Source organism: Chamaea fasciata, unplaced genomic scaffold, assembly GCF_029207755.1.
Source record: "Chamaea fasciata isolate MVZ Bird 193981 ecotype frontalis unplaced genomic scaffold, bChaFas1.0.hap1 SCAF_2, whole genome shotgun sequence".
In the NCBI taxonomy this organism is placed as follows: Eukaryota; Metazoa; Chordata; class Aves; order Passeriformes; family Sylviidae; genus Chamaea; species Chamaea fasciata.
In genome coordinates this window covers 29,127,574-29,145,337 of record NW_027094087.1, presented here as the reverse complement: position 1 = coordinate 29,145,337, position 17,764 = coordinate 29,127,574, and the positions used below count along the sequence as shown (strand labels likewise).

Here is a 17,764-nt window from a genome sequence, read left to right as displayed (position 1 = left end):
GCAGGGACAATCCAGGAAGAGAGAATTAATCCCAGAGAAAGTTGTTCCCTCTGTGCCTGGTTGCTTTGCCCTCCCACAGCCTGAAAAGCAGCCCCAGAGCACTGAGCCCCAGCGGTGTGTGAGGGTAGCTCACAGATGCAGCTGTCAGGCTCTACAACTTGTGCTGCAGTTTCTGAGCTTTGTCTTCAGCAGTAAAGTAGAAACAATCCAGGAGGACACTGGAGGATTGTTTTCATGGAGCTTTGTGAGAGCAGTTCTGGAGGACTCAAGGATGAGATGGACTCTGGTGGCTCTCACTGTCAGTCTCACCAATGAGGCAGAACTGTTGGGGATGTAGAGGCTGAGGTGCACTTTGTCTGCAGAGGTTCGGAGATGTTGGGATTCAGGATGTTGTCAGTCCTTGCAGGGAGTGATGAGCTTCAGGACCTGGGGTCTCAGGGCTCAGAGGGACATGGACACAGACCCTTCCAGATCCTGATTCATCCCAAACTCCCACCATGAATCACCCTTGTTCTCCTCCTGCTCTGTTCCTAGGGGCAGCAATCCTACATGGAATCCTGCCTCCTTCCTACAGCCAAGGCAAGGGGGCCATGTGCAGACCCAGCAGGGGCTGCTGCTCCCCGCAGGCTGAGCCCAGGAGTGGACACCCAGCAGAGGAAGCTGCTGGTCAGCTCTGTCCTTCAGGGGCTGTGCACCTCCAGCTGGCTTCACCAGTGCAGGCATAACCTTCCTGTGCTGGGATGGCTCTTGTCTGGAAGAGTGGAGACAGGAAATGTGCTCCTTGTCCTGCTTGTGTGCTAAGAGTTCTTGCAGAGGGGAGGCCTAAAGGGGAGTCCTGCATGGCAAAAGCCAGAAATGTGTGGGAATGGTGCCAAAGTCCCCAGACAAGTCAGGCCTTTCCAACCAGTTCCAAGACCAGCCCACCAGGCTGGTGTTGGGAGAAGCTGTGCACTGCAGAGCCTGGTTTTGAGGTGTAGATGGCGAGACCCTCACTTGCAGAGTCACATTATATAGGTATAAACAGACGTTTTTTCTGCCAGAAGGATTTCATCCTGCTACAGCCATGGAGGGAACAGGAGCCGGCAGCTGTTTGAGTTGGGCTCAGTGCTTTCTGCCTGTGCTGATTTGTTTGGTTTTTTGCATGTCCATGTCCTCTTTCTTCCATATGTCCCTAGATAGGTACCTGCTGTCCCTACACGCTATGTCTCACTGCTGCCTCCAGCTGTGCATGTGCACCTGCAGCCACCACACACTGCTGTTCATCCAACCGCTCCCACTGGATTAGGAAGCCAAATCTCCCAGGCACCTTGTCTCCCGTAGGAATTCCCCTCTCTCTCTGGGACACAGAGAGAAGATTCACTTTCATAGGCAGGACAGAGGTGCACAGACAGGAGTTGTGCACCCAACTGCATTCCCTGTGGGGAGCTGGCGCTATTTGGTCAGGGCGGCTCAGGCACTTGGTGTTCCCTGAGGACGGAGAAGTGAGGACACAGGAGGCAGGAAGTGGGAGGAGATGGAGTAAAGGAAGATCCATGGTGTCCAATGGTCTACAGCAGGACATGAAGGCAATTCAGTAGGCAGGGATGTTCTGGATGGGATGTCATGTGCAGCAGGAGCCCTGTCTGTTCAGCCTCTTCTGCAGCATGATGTGGCCTAGGCAGGCATGCCATTACAGGCACCACTGAGGATTTGGCTTTCCAGGAATGCTGCCGCTAAAGGAGAGCCTGGGCTCAGCTCTTGAGTCAGGAAGAGGACTTTTTCCTCCAGGTGGCTCTAAAGGCTCACTGTGGATTGTTTCTGCCATGGCAGCAAGTCCAATGGGAGGGCCACAAAGATGAAGGCAATAGAGACAGAGGATTGGAGCCCAGTCAAAAAGAATTGGGATTGTTCAGCATGGAAAAGAGGATATTCCAAGTTGGTTTTATAGCAGCCTTCCAGGAGGACTCCAAGAAGGTTGGAGAGGGACTTTTTCCAAGGGTATGTAGTGATAAGGCAAAGGCGAATGGCTTTAAACTGAAAGAGGACATGTTTAGAAATTATTTAGAAATATTTTCTGTAAGGGTTTTGAGGCACTGGCACAAGTTGCACACAGAAGCTGTTTGTAGGCCATCCCTGAAAGTGTTCAAAGCCAGGCTGGATGGGACTTTGAGCAACCTGGTCTAGTGGAAGGGGCCACTGCCCAAGACCTAGAGGCTGTAAATGTGATCCTTAAAGGTTCCATACAACCCAAACCATTCCATGCTTCTAGGACTATACATCTCCAGCTTAGATAAGGGGGGAAAAAAGAAATACAGAGACATGGCACAGAGCCTTACTTCATGGGTGTGATACTGTATTTACTCTTGTCCAAGATATCAGAATTTCTTCCGCAAAACCAGTACAGCTAGGGGACACTGTGTGTGTGACTCAACAAACAGCAAACAGCTCTGCTCAAGGAGATAAAGGACATTGAATCTCCGGATATCTGTCTTCCATTCCTGTGTCTTCCTCCTGGACAAGTCCATCTCTTTTCAGCCAGAGGCTCCTGGACCCAGTCAGAGAGAAGAGGACACAAGAACACAGGACCTTTGTTTGATGAGCCTGAGCCTTCCTGTGTTCCCTGAGCCACCCCATGCACAGGGGATGCTGGACGAAGCTCATTTCACTTCCACACACATGGTCCCACCCCGCACAGTGAAGATGTGTCAGGGCTCTCCACCCCTCCCAGCACAGCCAGCCCTGTTCCCAGCTCACTGCTCAGCTCCCAGCTTGATTCAGGACAGGGATATTTCCATCACACAGTTACTGCTGCAGCTTCACAAATTCGATGATGCATCAAATCTGATCTGACATCATTCCAGTTGTTGATACTCTGTTGAAACGCACCCATTACAGTGCAGTTCTCATGAAAGACATCACTTGGTTCTCCTTTTCGCCAGAACCTGGGACAGAGACAGGCTTGTTACTCCTCAGTGTCCAGTGTAAAGTACTGCTGGCAAAGGCCACAGCAGTATGCAAGACTTCAAGGGAAGAGACAGAAATTCCCAATGCTGATTCATGGACAGAAGCAGTGCCCTTGCTCCCACTCCACATCCCACTGGCACCAGGGTCACATGGAAACCTGCCTCCATCCTACAGCCTTCCAGCACAACAGGGCCCTGCTCCATCCTGCTGGGGAACTGATCACCACCAATCATCCCACGCACCTCACACCCAGCAGAGGCCCGTTTCAGCCTCCACGGCAAGTTTGTTCTCCAGAAGAAGACACAGCAAGGACAGTCCTGGTGCTCTCTCCCTGTGCCCCATCTCTTTCCCTGCATTTCAGCAGAGGCCATTTTGTGCATACAAGGGCAGTGAATGGAGGTCAGGCTAGGCTGCCCATCAGGGTTCTGAAGCGTTCTTGCTGCCAGCAAGCTGAAGTTTTTTCTATGCCTCCAGCACTGACTTCCATGTCACAGATAGTGAATTCATAACCAAAAACCAGAAGAGATGGGGCCTTGTGAACCTGGTGTCCTACACAGGCCTCTCCTGCTGTATCTTTGATCTCTCACAAGGAAGCAATCTCTCACAATGGTGACAGCCCCCTCTCATGCACAGGCTGGACTTCTTACATCTCTCCTGTTTTCATTCCCAGCCAGGAGTCACAGAGATACTCACGTTGCTGTCACATTGTATGGAGTCTTGTCCACCCACTGCCACTGGCCCAGCTTCTCTGCAAACAGACCAATGAAGAAATTCTCTCTTTTTGGAGGTTTTTTTATTTGCTCAGAGAGGAAAGCCTGGCAATCAGAGAGAGTACAACATCCATGAGGGGCAGGAGTGAGCACAGGGAGGCATCAGGAGTTCCTGTGGGGTGGGGCTGGTGGCAGAGGGAGGGGCAGGTGCTGCAGAGGTGCAGACAGGACATTGCCTTTCCCTGCAGGATAAGGAGGGGCTCTGAGTCCCCTCCAGGGCCCAGCCCTGTGTCTCTGCCTGCTGCCTCCCTCTCTCAGCCCTGAGCACATACCTGCTCTGCCTTGCTGTTGATCACCACCAGCTGGGAGCCCATCTCAGTGCAGTTCTGCTCACTCTCAGCCCAGTTCATCTTATCAAGGGACAGGAAATAGCAGCTTCTTTGAAACCTTCTCCAGCCCTTTGGGCAGCACGTCCAGCCTCGGGCTGTGCAGGGAGAGGACAGAGAGATGAAGGCCACTAACAAGAGATGGTGACTGCAAAGATGCAAGTTTTCCAGGGACACTGCTCATGTCCTCCTTGGTGACTTTCCTGTTTAGAATGTGTTTGAAAAGACAGGGATAGTACAGACATTTCTTCCCACTGCTTTGGGGTATGACCAGTGAGCTTTGTGTCCCCCAAGCTGGGGTAACCCTTGTAAGGGGATCTCAGGTCTCGAGGAAGTCCTTTGGGTGATGTGGTTTGACTCGTCCTGGTACAGACCCTTGAGGCCTTTATCCCCAGGGAAGAGGGGACACTGCCAGTACTGACCTGTGCCTTGTGGCACCGCTGAGTCGCACTCCCACTCCGAGAACTGCTGCTGCAGCAGGGCTCTGGGCTGGTCACTGCTGTGGCAGAAGGGAAGCACTGCCAAGGGAGAGGAAAGGCAGCAGGATTACCCCTTCCTCCCAGCTTCTCACACAGCATCTCTGGGCCCTTGACTCTCCTTCCACCATTTCCCCACCCAGCACTGTCCCAGCTGTCACCTCTCCTGGCCCAAACCAGAGGCACAGCTCCTTCCCAGGCAGCAAGAGACTATCTTCCAAGTCACACAGCAGAAGGAGCCCTGGAAGCACATGCCACAGAGGACATGGCACACAGGCAGGATTGATCCCAGCCAGGCACAGCCACTCTGCCATGCACACATCTACAGCCCAGCTGCCAGTCTACAAAGCAGCCTCTCACTGCCACAGTTGGTCTCTTCCTGAACTCCACATCACCAGGCATTTGGAGGAGTCACCATCAGCTGGGCCTGTTCCATCAGCACCACACAGTCCAGGGGAAGGTAATCACATACAGCTGGAGCTGCTGAAACCAGGGTGCAGCAGAAATTCCTAGGACTTACCAGCTCCCAGTGTGTGCACTGTTGGTGACAGTCCACAGCTACAGTCCCAAGGGTTTACTAGTAACTCACACACTCAGGAGTATGGATTAATAGTTGATCAGTGTGTGCTTGACAATCCAGATGTTTATTTTCATCAATCATTTAATTTAGAAATGCAGACTGAGAGACTTCAGTGCAAACTGCTCTGACAGCCTTGCTGCCACCACAGGCAGCTCCTTGCACAGCCAGCTTAGCCAAGAGATCCGGCTTATGCCCAGAGATTCAAATGGTGGATTAAAAGCCACAGATATATTCTCACAAATATGCAGGAGAAGGGATCTCTGTCCTGTGTTTTGGTGAAGGGCATTTTCCTGCTGGCAGAGGGACTAGGGTAGGGGATTTCCACCTGACCAAAGGCAGTCACCTGAAGCCTTCATCCCAAGGGAATTGAGGGACTCTGGAACTCACCAAGGCAGATGGTCATAAAGGCAGCTTTGATTACAAGGGCAATAATGAGGAACTGCCAGATGTTCAGCCAGGGGCAGCTTCTCTCTTCTGCTGGGGCTGAAAAACACAAAGCAAGAGTGAGCATGTCCCAGCCCAGAGTTGGGGGCAGGATAACCCAGGTGGCTCTGTACCGCAAGACCTTGCTGGTCCCTTGTTGCAAGGACTGGGGATCCCCACTAGTGGTGGAAGCAGGTCCTGCTGCCTGTCACTAGCAGTGGCTCTGACCCACAGAATACAGGAACACAGGGGCTGCCCTGAGGCTGTGGTGGGGGTCAGGTTTGTTGCCTTTTTACTTACAGAATTTTTCCCCATAAGTTGCTAGGAGACTAAGAACTGGGTGGTTATGGGTGCTTGACCAAAACAAAGAGGTGGCCCAAAGTCGGGAGGGGGAGATAATGTGAGTTTTGGTGCAGGTAAAGGACCGGGCTGGGGGCAGCTTTGCTTCTCTTGCTCTCGGCATTGGGGAGAGGATGGGCAGGCTGTTGCTTGCTGTGGGAGGAATTCGCTGTCACCACCAAAGTCCTGTCCTGAGGAATCTGCCATCATCTGCTCATTCGCACAGGAACTCTGTGCTCGCCTCCCCCTGCCCTGCTGCGCCGACCCTGTCCCGCCGCCACCCTTTCTTCGGCAATGCCTTGAGGTTTTTTGCTACTCTGTAGCCCTTCACTGCTCTGGACATCCAGATGCCCTGCCAGGACGTCTCCACCGTTCCAGCTACCACCGCAGAGCTTCTGATCTCATCCACCAGCCCGGGATTTGTCCACCATTCCAGCTCGGTGCTCTCGAAGTCCCAAGAGATCCGACTGCCCCTGGCATTGTGAAACAGCCCCTCGAGCTTCCTGGTTCTGTTTATTATTAATGCTATAGTTGTTGTTTGTTTGCCTTGTTATACATACTTGTAAACCACTGTTATTCCTATCCCCATACCTCTGCCTGAAAGCCTCTCCAATTTTTTTAAATTATAATAAATTGGATGGAGGGGATTTAAATTCTCCCTTTCTAGGGAGGCCTGTCCTTCCCTAGCAGATATCTGTCTTTCAAACCAAGACAGGCTGCTTTCTTATCTCTCTGTTTATCACAAGACCTGCCTGCCTTCTGCCCAAACCTTCATCCCTCTTTGTCCTATCAGACCTCCTTTCTCCTCAACACATCTTCCTTGTTGCCTTCCATTCCCCCTGTCTGTCACTGAACGCTCTTTCTGGATCTCCCTCTTCCTCTCTCTTTAGAGCTTCTTTCTCTCACTCCCTGTATTTTGTCTCTGTACCGTGAGGCCCCTTCTGCAATGGCACAGTTCTCCAAAGGAGTGACTGCCCAGCTCAGGCTGCGCACAGCCAGACACACAAAAGGGATTGTTTCCACAGAGGGAAAAAGGCACTTGGGAACTCTTGGGAGATCCCAGGCTGGGTTGTCCTTCGAGCCACCAGAGATGGGAGCAGGGACTTGTGCTCAGTGTGATGCAGAGAGCTTCACCAGGGGAATGACAGAAGGATAGCAGCCTTCAGCCCCACTGTTTACAGACAAACCACTGAAGGCAATAGCAGGGCACGGTCTGCCTGCACTTCCATTCCCCCTGGCTCTAGGAAAAATGTCATCCTGCCAGCCTGGCCACTGCCCACTTCCCTCATCTGTTGCTTTGCTCTTGTCCTAAGCCCCATGTCCTGGTAGAAGACCACTACACCATGCCCAGGATCCATGCCCGCCCTGTCTTTCCCCCAACTCCTTGGACAGGGGGACAGAAAGGAAGGAAGGTCTGGGGGTTACCTGCAGTTCCAGGAGTGACTCTCCCTTGCTCACTCATCATCTCTACAAGAGGATCACTCTTCTCCAAGGGTGCCAGTTACTAGTGTGGTCACAAACACAGCAACACAGCCTTCCTCCTGCACAGGGCACCTCCCATGCTGGTGAGGGGCATTCACAGGCTCTAATCTCATGTTCTGATAAAGCCATATCCTGGGTACACACCACAGCACAGGGAGATTGAGGAACTTCCATCATTACCGTGACAGGACATGTCACTCAATACTCTTTGCAACTCAGATAGTCATGAAGGCAAATGAAAACAGATAAAGGGGAGCATCCCTGCAGCTCAAACTGTGTCCCTTTGCACAGCCTCAGGCACTTTCACAGGTCATCCATGGCCTTCCCTCTCTGGTGCCTGCTCTTTCCTGCTGAGGATCCATGTGTGTGAAAATACATACAGGGGCAGGGATATTTGGCGTTTGCTGGCAAAGGGCTAAACCCACTGAGCACAGCCTGCAAAAGGGAACCAAAAATGACAGGAAAGGTGATCTGTGACTCAGTCTGGGGAGTGCCCATGTACATCTTGAGCCCAGAAACCCAGAGCACAACAGAGAATTTGCCAACGTTGTTTTGATTGAATTCCACTGCAATGCAGGCTGGGGCTTTGAGCAATGGGATTCAATACAACCTGGCACTGTGGGGCAGAAGGATCACTGGGCAGTGCCAGAGTCTGTGTGCAGGACAGATCATGAAGTCTCATGTGGTTGTGACTGCAAAAGCTGCACATATACGTGGAACAGAAATGAGAACACAGTCTTTGCTCTTGTTCCATCAGATGCTTCCTCCCTGTGGAGAGGAATGCATGGATGCAGTGTCACAGGAGTGGGACAGCTCCTAGCAATAGCAGAGGCATTGCAGCTGAAGCAGCAGAAGATCAGGGCACAGAACTTCTTACACAAGTGAGGACAAACCTAAGCTCAGTGTAGAAGAGATCCTCTGATTCTGTCATTTGGTGCACAACAGGCTGCAGGCAGGGTCAGATCCTACATTTCTAAACATCTTTGTGGAACTAATGTTCATAAGCTCTCACCCCACATACAAACACATTCACAAGACTTGTGCAACCTGCAGCCTCCCACTAGCCCCCCAGGAACTGCAGCTGCAAGAACACATCCCCTTTGTGGAAGCAGGGGTTCCCCGGGTGCCACACACTTCCCATTGGAGATGTGGGGTTCGTGTGTATGCACAGCTCTCCCAGCAGCCTGTGAAGCACAGGTGAAAGCACAGGGTGACACTGTCACACTGCAGAGCTGTGGCTCTGGGCCTGCTGCACCCCTCAGTGCCTTGAGCGAGGTCACCCATGGCACTCAGCTGCCAGGGAGCTCCTTACAGACACAGGTGGCCAAGCTGCAGAGCAGCCTGAGCTCCATGGCCACTTTCTTCCTACTTCTCTCTCGTCTCTCTCTTTAAGTGTTCTTGCTTCTTCTAATCTTTCTTTTCAGACTGTTTCTTCTGTGCCGCAGAAGCCTTTCCCTAATGCCCTCCTTAATGTTAAGCTGGTGCTCATGTTCTTCTTTAACAGGAGTGGTTTGGGCAGAAATGCCCCCTCAAATAGTTGCAGGCATTCAATTCACAGAGCTGCTTGCATTCACTCTCCTTTTTATCACTTGCTGCTCTCCAGGCCATCTGACCAACATGGAGTGTGATGGGTGAGGCTGGAGAGGGTTCCAAGTACAAGGAACAGCAAATGTGCTCGTGTTCAGAAATTAACTTGGTGGAGGAGGTTGTCCCTCCCTCAGTGGTTGATGGCCGTTTCTCCAGCAACCGGAGTCCCCTGAGCAGTCCTGCTATCCAATTTCCTTGAATTGGAAATGATTTGCAGGGAAAGACTTATCTGCCACATGGTGACATAAAGGCAAGTAGCCTGGAAGGAAATCCTAACAAAGCAGAAGGCAGAAAACACAGGAGAAGTGCCAGCAGCAGGGACAATCCAGGAAGAGAGAATTAATCCCCGAGAAAGTTGTTCCCTCTGTTCCTGGTTGCTTTGTCCTCCCACAGCCTGAAAAGCAGCCCCAGAGCGCTGAGCCCCAGCAGTGTGTGAGGGTAGCTCACAGATGCAGCTCTCAGGCTCTGCAGCTTGTGCTGCAGTTTCTGAGCTTTGTCTTCAGCAGTAAAGTAGAAACAATCCAGGAGGATCCCTTTCATGGAGCTTTGTGAGAGAGGCTCTGGAGGACCCAAAGATGAGATGGACTCTGCTGGCTCTCACTCTCACTCCCACCAATAAGGCAGAACTGTTGGGGATGTAGAGGCTGAGGTCCACTTTGTCTGCAGTGATTCGGAGATGTTGGGATTCAGGATTATGTGAGAAGGCAGCAGGGCAAAAAGCCAGGATCACAACCAGAGCTTCAGATGGGCAAACACTGGACCATTTGAGTATTTGTTTGCAAGGCTCCCCTAGGAAGATTCCCACTTTGATGATGTGCCTCTGCATTGATCATCACCCTGTGGGAGCCAGTGTTAGGCTTTCCAAGACATCTGTTTAGCCAATGTGTGGGAGCAACTACTGAAAAAGCCTGTCCAGCCCATTGTGCAGCACCTCCAGTCTCACCTGGGCAGCAATGGCAGGACACAGAGTGAACGTGCCCAAGACAGAGAGGCAATATTGCCTTTTTTCTGCAGAGTCCCCAAAGGCATGGGGACAATGCTGGATTGTTCTCTGTCAGTTGTTCCTCAGGCAGCTGACCATATCACTGACCATGTGTCCTAAGAAGTGAGAGGAAATAGCCAATCTCATTGCAAAGCCAGGCTTTGCCTGGTGGAAGTAACTGAGAGAAAGTTCCTAGGCCTTGACAAGTCCAGTGGAGTATCTTTGGGATGGACCTCCTTCATATGAAGAGAGGCTGAGTTGGAACTGTTCAGAGCAGAGAAGGGAGGAATGGTACCAACTGCCTGACCATCTGTCTTCCACGCAGAAGTGGGGATGCAGGCTGCAGCATTCACACCCATTTCAAAAAGCCTCTGTGTGGAACCGCTGGCCTCCCTGTTGTCCTCAGGATGAGGCTTCCTCCATCATGCATTTTGTGCTTCAGCTTCAGATACTTAGACAAAATGGCTCTCATTAGTGTGGGAGATTGTTCCAGCCCTGCTGTCCTTCAGCCTTGTGGAATATTCCAATATGGGCTCCATCTTTCACATCAGTCAGCTCCCCAGGGCTCCAGAAGTGGAGACATGTTACCCTCCAACACAGCCGTGTCAATCCTTGCAGGGAGTGATGATCTCCAGGACCTGAGGTCTCAGGGCTCACAGGGACATGGACACAGACTCCTCCTGATCCTGATTCATCCCAAACTCCCACCATGAATCACCCTTGTTCTCCTCCTGCTCTGTTCCTAGGGGCAGCAATCCTACATGGAATCCTGCCTTCTTCCTACAGCCAAGACAAGGGGGCCATGTGCAGACCCAGCAGGGGCTGCTGCTCCCCGCAGGCTGAGCCCAGGGGTGGACACCCAGCAGAGGAAGCTGCTGGTCAGCTCCGTCCTTCAGGGGCTGTGCACCTCCAGCTGGCTTCACCAGTGCAGGCATAACCTTCCTGTGCTGGGATGGCTCTTGTCTGGAGGAGTGGAGACAGGAAATGTGCTCCTTGTCCTGCTTGTGTGCTAAGAGTTCTTGCAATGGGGACGCCTAAAGGGGAGTCCTGCATGGCAAAAGCCAGGAACATGTGGGAATGGTGCCAAAGTCCCTGGACAAGGAAGTCTCAAGGAGATCTCTGGGCAGACCCAGGTCCAGCACCCCAGGCTGGTGTTGGGAGAAGCTGTGCACTGCAGAGCAGTTTCTAGGCTGACAATGGAAAGGCCTCACTTGCAGGGCCAGGGGGATGTGCTGGCACTACTACCCATTCTTGAAATGACACCGTGGTAGGCCAGGCAGGAGCTGCCTCCATGAGGGATCATCTCCTGCGTGTTTCAGGAAGAAAGTCTCACCCCAGGGCTCCTGTGCAGGAAGAACTCTCAAGGAAGATGGAGAGCCATTCTATGAAGCCATTCTATGAAGAGAGGACACGGTTGGATCACCAAGTTGGAGCACCACTGCATTTCTTTTGCTCCCTATCCTGTTTTTCAGGCTGTGTTCAGAAGGAGGCAGAGCATGGACTGTTTCATTCCACTAATGCAAAGACAGAGCCCTATAGGGAGGAAAAGTTGACAACAGGTCAAAGAGCAGAAATTGCCATGAAAACTTGAGAATGGACAAACCAAGAGGCCAGGAAACAAGCCGTGGGGAAAATGAGGTCTAGGATCTAGAGAAATGAACTCAAAACCAGAAAAGATTAAATCCTTGGAAGGCAGATGCTTGCAAATACACAGTGGAGAAGAAAGTCACTGTGAAAATGAGAATAATATTTGTGAAAAGAAACTCTGAGGGTAGTGGTTAGAATGCTGCTTTGCAGGGACAAGCTTGATACTCAAGGAACTCCCTAAAACAGAAGACCTGTCCAGCAGCAGGTCTCCAGGGGAGGTACACTGACTCTGTGTCTACGTGTGACTTAGGGGGACAGAAGGAAATCGTGCTGTTGTGATCACAGCCAGACCACTGGGCTTAGGCAGAGGCACGGGTGAATGGGAGGAGACTGAAGCAAAGAGAGAAAAATGGTGTAAAGAAATAGGTGAAGTAGGAGTTGTGAGGAAGGGTGAGGCTTGGAACAGGGGAAAAAGCAATGGAAGAGGGGAGAAGCATCTCAGCCACAAAGAGGCCAGGAAGAGCACAGTGGTGATGTTCCCACCCCAGGATAACAAGGAACATTAACTCAAATGGCATCAGAGAAGGAGTTAGTTCTGCATCAGATGCACATCTGCACTGTGAAGCTCGAGAGGACCGGGACACCAGGAAAGGGAAGGGAGGATATTTGCAGCACTGCACTGCTCCAGTTCCCTGATACCACCACAAGTCTCTGCTGACAACTGCTTTCTCACAGCTGCCTGAGACACTTCTGCACATCTGCTTGTGTTATTGATTGTATCCTGTGGAATGGAGTCAAATCCCTACAAGGGTCAATACAATAGCAGTGGAAATAGCCGTGTTGAGAAGGACTTCTTGAACAAGAATGTAGTGATAGGACAAAGGGGAATGGCTTTAAACTGACAGAGGGCAGGCTTTGATTACATATTAGGAAGGAATACATTACTGTGAGGTAGGTGAGGCACTGGGAACCAGTTGCCCATAGGAGCCATGTGCCATCCCTGAAATCTTCAAGGCCTGTCTGGATGGGCATGTGAACAACCTGGTCTAGTGGAAGGTGTCACTGCCCATGACCTAAGGGGCCTGAAACGAGACTATCCATAACAGCCCCTTCCAACCCAAACCATTGCATGATTTGCAGATAATACCCCCAGAGTTTAGGGATGGAAAAGGAAAGAGAGATATGCACACAGAGCAAAGGCCTTTTTTCCATTGGTGTGATACTGTATTTTCTCTTGTCCCGGATTTCAGAATTTGTTCAGCAAAACCAGTACAGCTAGGGGACATTTTGTGTGTGACTCAACAAACAGCAAACAGCTCTGCTCAAGGAGACAAAGGACATTGAATCTCTGGATATCTGTCTTCCATTCCTGTGTCTTCCTCCTGGACAAGTCCATCTCTTTTCAGCCAGAGGCTCCTGGACCCAGTCAGAGAGAAGAGGACTCAAGAACACAGGACCTTTGTTTGATGAGCCTGAGCCTTCCTGTGTTCCCTGAGCCACCCCATGCACTGGGGATGCTGGACAAAGCTCATTTCACTTCCACACACATGGTCCCACCCCGCACAGTGAAGATGGGTCAGGGCTCTCCACCCCTCCCAGCACAGCCAGCCCTGTTCCCAGCTCACTGCTCAGCTCCCAGCTTGATTCAGGACAGGGATATTTCCATCACACAGTTACTGCTGCAGCTTCACAAATCCGGTAATGCTCCAAATCTGATCTTACATCATTCCAGTTGTTGAGAGTTTTTTCAAGAGCATGCATTACAGTGCAATTTTCACCAGGGAAAAAATTTGGTTCTCCTTTTCGCCAGAACCTGGGACAGAGACAGGCTTGTTACACCCCAGCATCTCCCCTATAGCTGTGCTGGAAAAGGCCACAGTGGGATGCAAGACTTGAAGTGAAGAGATAAAAACACCCAATGCTGATTCATGGACAGAAGCAGTGCCCTTGCTCCCACTCCACATCCCACTGGCGCCAGGATCACATGGAAACCTGCCTCCATCCTTCAGCCTTCCAGCACAACAGGGCCCTGCTCCATCCTGCTGGGGAACTGATCACCACCACTCACCCCACGCACCTCACACCCAGCAGAGGCCCGTTTCAGCCTCCACGGCAAGTTTGTTCTCCAGAAGAAGACACAGCAAGGACAGTGCTGGTGCTCTCTCCCTGTGCCCCATCTCCTTCCCTGCATTTCAGCAGAGGCCATTTTGTGCATACAAGGGCAGTGAATGGAGGTCAGGCTAGGCTGCTCATCAGGGTTCTGAAGGGTTCTTGCTGCCAGCAAGTTGAAGTTTTTTCTTTGCCTCCAGCATTGACTTCCATGTCACAGGTAGTGAATTCATAACCAAAACCAGCAGAGATGGGGCCTTGTGAACCTGGTGTCCTACACAGGCCTCTCCTGCTGTATCTTTGATCTCTCACTAGGAAGCAATCTCTCACAATGGTGACAGCCTCCTCTCATGCACAGGCTGAACCTGTGACATCCGCTCCAGGAGTCACATGAAACACTCTTCATCCAGAGATACTCACGTTGCTGTCACATTATCTGGAGTCTTGTCCACCCACTGCCACTGGCCCAGCTTCTCTGCAAACAGACCAATGTAGAAATTCTCTCTTTTTGGAGGTTTTTTTATTTGCTCAGAGAGGAAAGCCTGGCAATCAGAGAGAGCACAACATCCATGAGGGGCAGGAGTGAGCACAGGGAGGCATCAGGAGTCGCTGTGGGGTGGGGCTGGTGGCAGAGGGAGGGGCTGGTGCTGCAGAGGTGCAGACAGGACATTGCCTCTCCCTGCAGGACAAGGAGGGGCTCTGAGTCCCCTCCAGGGCCCAGCCCTGTGTCTCTGCCTGCTGCCTCCCTCTCTCAGCCCTGAGCACATACCTGCTCTGCCTTGCTGTTGATCACCACCAGCTGGGAGCCCATCTCAGTGCAGTTCTGCTCACTCTCAGCCCAGTTCATCATATCAAGGGACATGAAATAGCAGCTTCTTTGAAACCTTCTCCAGCCCTTTGGGCAGCACGTCCAGCCTCGGGCTGTGCAGGGAGAGGACAGAGAGATGAAGGCCACTAACAAGAGACGGTGACTGAGAAGATGCAAGTTTTCCAGGGACACTGCTCATGTCCTCCTTGGTGACTTTTCTGTTTAGAATGTGCTTGGAAAAAAAGGGATAGTGCAGACATTTCTTCCCATTGCTTTGGGGTATGACCAGTGAGCTTTGTGTCCCCCAAGCTGGGGTAACCCTTGTAAGGGGATCTCAGGTCTCGAGGAAGTCCTTTGGGTGATGTGGTTTGACTTGTCCTGGTACAGACCCTTGAGGCCTTTATCCCCAGGGAAGAGGGGACACTGCCAGTACTGACCTGTGCCTTGTGGCACCGCTGAGTCGCACTCCCACTCCGAGAACTGCTGCTGCAGCAGGGCTCTGGGCTGGTCACTGCTGTGGCAGAAGGGAAGCACTGCCAAGGGAGAGGAAAGGCAGCAGGATTACCCCTTCCTCCCAGCTTCTCACACAGCATCTCTGGGCCCTCGACTCTCCTTCCACCATTTCCCCACCCAGCACTGTCCCAGCTGTCACCTCTCCTGGCCCAAACCAGAGGCACAGCTCCTTCCCAGGCAGCAAGAGACCATCTTCCAAGTCACACAGCAGAAGGAGCCCTGGAAGCACATGCCACAGAGGACATGGCACACAGGCAGGATTGATCCCAGCCAGGCACAGCCACTCTGCCATGCACACATCTACAGCCCAGCTGCCAGTCTACAAAGCAGCCTCTCACTGCCACAGTTGGTCTCTTCCCGAACTCCACATCACCAGGCATTTGGAGGAGTCACCATCAGCTGGGCCTGTTCCATCAGCACCACACAGTCCAGGGGAAGGTAATCACATACAGCTGGAGCTGCTGAAACCAGGGTGCAGCAGAAACTCCTAGGACTTACCAGCTCCCAGTGTGTGGGGAATAATGCACTGTTGGTGACAGGCTACAGCCACAATCCCAAGGATTTACTGATAACTCAGACACTCAGGAGTATGGATTAGAAGCTGATCAGGGTGTGCTTGGCCATCCAGATGTATATTTTCATCAGTCATTTAATTTAGAAATATTTTTTCTTGTGAGCAGAACAATCATAGTAGCTCCAGTGCCTGGTTAGTGAATTGTTGTAATGGAGGAAGGCTCAGAGGAGATGGGCAAGGGCAATGCCTGGCTGAGCACCCCCATTGCTAATAAGAGGGACCTTCTCACTACACAAAGAGAAAGGATGGGAAGAGGGATGACTTTTGGTTTAGTTCAGCTGAGGGATTTGACCCGCTGTGGAAGTGTTCATCCCTGCAGGGATCAAAAGGGATCAGTACCTCCCTCAGTCAGCCATGGAAGCTCTGTTTGCTCAGAGACACTGTTAGTGCCTTAGCCTTCCCGAGGAAGCAGGAGAGGAAATCATTGGCTCACGGTCCTCTGGAAACACTTCCATCAGAGCCGGGTTGTCCAAGCTCTGGGCTCATGCAGACTGAGAGACTCAGAGCAAACTGCTCTGACAGCCTTGCTGCCGCCACAGGCAGCTCCTTGCACAGCCAGCTTAGCCAAGAGATCCGGCTTAGGCCCAGAGATTCAAATGGTGGATTAAAAGCTACAGATTTATTCTCACAAAACATGAGGCTGCAGGAGAAGAGATCTCTGTCCTGTGTTTTGGTGAAGGGCATTTGCCTGCTGGCAGAGGGACTAGGATAGGGGATTTCCACCTGACCAGAGGCAGTCACCTGAAGCCTTCATCCCAAGGGAATTGAGGGACTCTGGAACTCACCAAGGCAGATGGTCATAAAGGCAGCTTTGATTGCAAGGGCAATAATAAGGAAGAGCCAGATGTTCATCCAGGAGCAGCTTCTCTCTTCTGCTGGGGCTGAAAAACACAAAGCAAGAGTGAGCATGTCCCAGCCCAGAGCTGGGGGCAGGATAACCCAGGTGGCTCTGTACCGCAAGACCTTGCTGGTCCCTTGTTGCAAGGACTGGGGAGCCCCGGAGGTGCTGGAATCCAGTCCTGCTGCCTGTCACTAGCAGTGGCTCTGACCCACAGAATACAGTAACACAGGGGCTGCCCTGAGGCTGCTTTCTTATTTCCCTGTTCATCACAAGACCTGCCTGCCTTCTGCCCAAACCTCCATCCCTCTTTGTCCTGTCAGACCTCCTTTCTCCTCAACACATCTTCCTTATTGCCTTCCATTCCCCCTGTCTGTCACTGAACACTCTTTCTGGATCTCCCTCCTCTTCCTCTCTCTTTAGAGCTTCTTTCTCTCACTCCCTGTATTTTTTCTTTGTACCGTGAGCCCCTTTCTGCAATGGCACAGTTCTCCAAAGGAGTGACTGCCCAGCTCAGGCTGCGCACAGCCAGACACACAAAAGGGATTGTTTCCACAGAGGGAAAAAGGCACTTGGGAGCTCTTGGGAGAGCCCAGGCTGAGTTGTCCTTCGAGCCACCAGAGATGGGAGCAGGGACTTGTGCTCAGTGTGATGCAGAGAGCTTCACCAGGGGAATGACAGAAGGATAGCAGCCTTCAGCCCCACTGTTTACAGACAAACCACTGAAGGCAATAGCAGGGCACAGTCTGCCTGCACTTCCATTCCCCCTGGCTCTAGGAAAAATGTCATCCTGCCAGCCTGGCCACTGCCCACTTCCCTCATCTGTTGCTTTGCTCCTGTCCTAAGTCCCATGTCCTGGTAGGTGGCCACCACATAATGCCCAGGATCCATGGCAGCCCTGTCTTTCCCCCAACTCCTTGGACAGGGGGACAGAAAGGAAGGAAAATTTGGGGGTTACCTGCAGTTCCAGGAGTGACTCTCCCTTGCTCATTCATCATCTCTACAAGAGGATCACTCTTCTCCAAGGGTGCCAGTTACTAGTGTGGTCACAAACACAGCAACACAGCCTTCCTCCTGCACAGGGCACCTCCCACACTGGTGAGGGGCATTCACAGGCTCTAATCTGATGTTCTGATAAAGCCATATCCTGGGTACACACCACAGTACAGGGAGATTGAGGAACTTCCATTTTAACTCGAACAGGACGTCACTCAATACTCATTGCAGCTCAGAAACTCACTAAGGCAAATTAAAACGGATAAAGGGGAGCATCCCTGCAGCTCAAACTGTGTCCCTTTGCACAGCCTCAGGCACTTTCACAGGTCATCCATGGCCTTCCCTCTCTTGTGCCTACTCTTTCCTTTCGTGCTGAGGATCTATGTGTGTGAAAATACATACAGGGGCAGGGATATTTGGCATTTGTTGGC

At 51.8% G+C, this 17,764-nt stretch overlaps 2 protein-coding genes across 2 annotated transcripts; both read right to left on the bottom strand.

Annotated features, from left to right (window-relative positions):
* Nucleotides 1-2,350: 2,350 nt before the first annotated feature.
* LOC136285866 (C-type lectin domain family 4 member E-like) lies at nucleotides 2,351-7,344 on the bottom strand. The gene is made up of 6 exons (XM_066177372.1): nucleotides 7,283-7,344; nucleotides 5,483-5,578; nucleotides 4,462-4,557; nucleotides 3,986-4,137; nucleotides 3,637-3,758; nucleotides 2,351-2,921 (listed from the first exon to the last, which is right to left on the bottom strand). Exons 1-6 carry the CDS (start codon nucleotides 7,320-7,322, stop codon nucleotides 2,774-2,776), a joined length of 654 nt encoding a protein of 217 aa, XP_066033469.1. The 5' UTR covers nucleotides 7,323-7,344; the 3' UTR covers nucleotides 2,351-2,773.
* Nucleotides 7,345-12,636: 5,292 nt separating this feature from the next.
* Nucleotides 12,637-17,362, bottom strand: LOC136285757 (C-type lectin domain family 4 member E-like). Its single transcript, XM_066177286.1, has 6 exons — nucleotides 17,296-17,362; nucleotides 16,285-16,380; nucleotides 14,850-14,945; nucleotides 14,374-14,525; nucleotides 14,025-14,146; nucleotides 12,637-13,308 (listed from the first exon to the last, which is right to left on the bottom strand). The coding sequence occupies exons 1-6, from the start codon at nucleotides 17,333-17,335 to the stop codon at nucleotides 13,161-13,163; spliced, it is 654 nt and encodes a 217-aa protein (XP_066033383.1). The 5' UTR covers nucleotides 17,336-17,362; the 3' UTR covers nucleotides 12,637-13,160.
* Nucleotides 17,363-17,764: the final 402 nt, after the last annotated feature.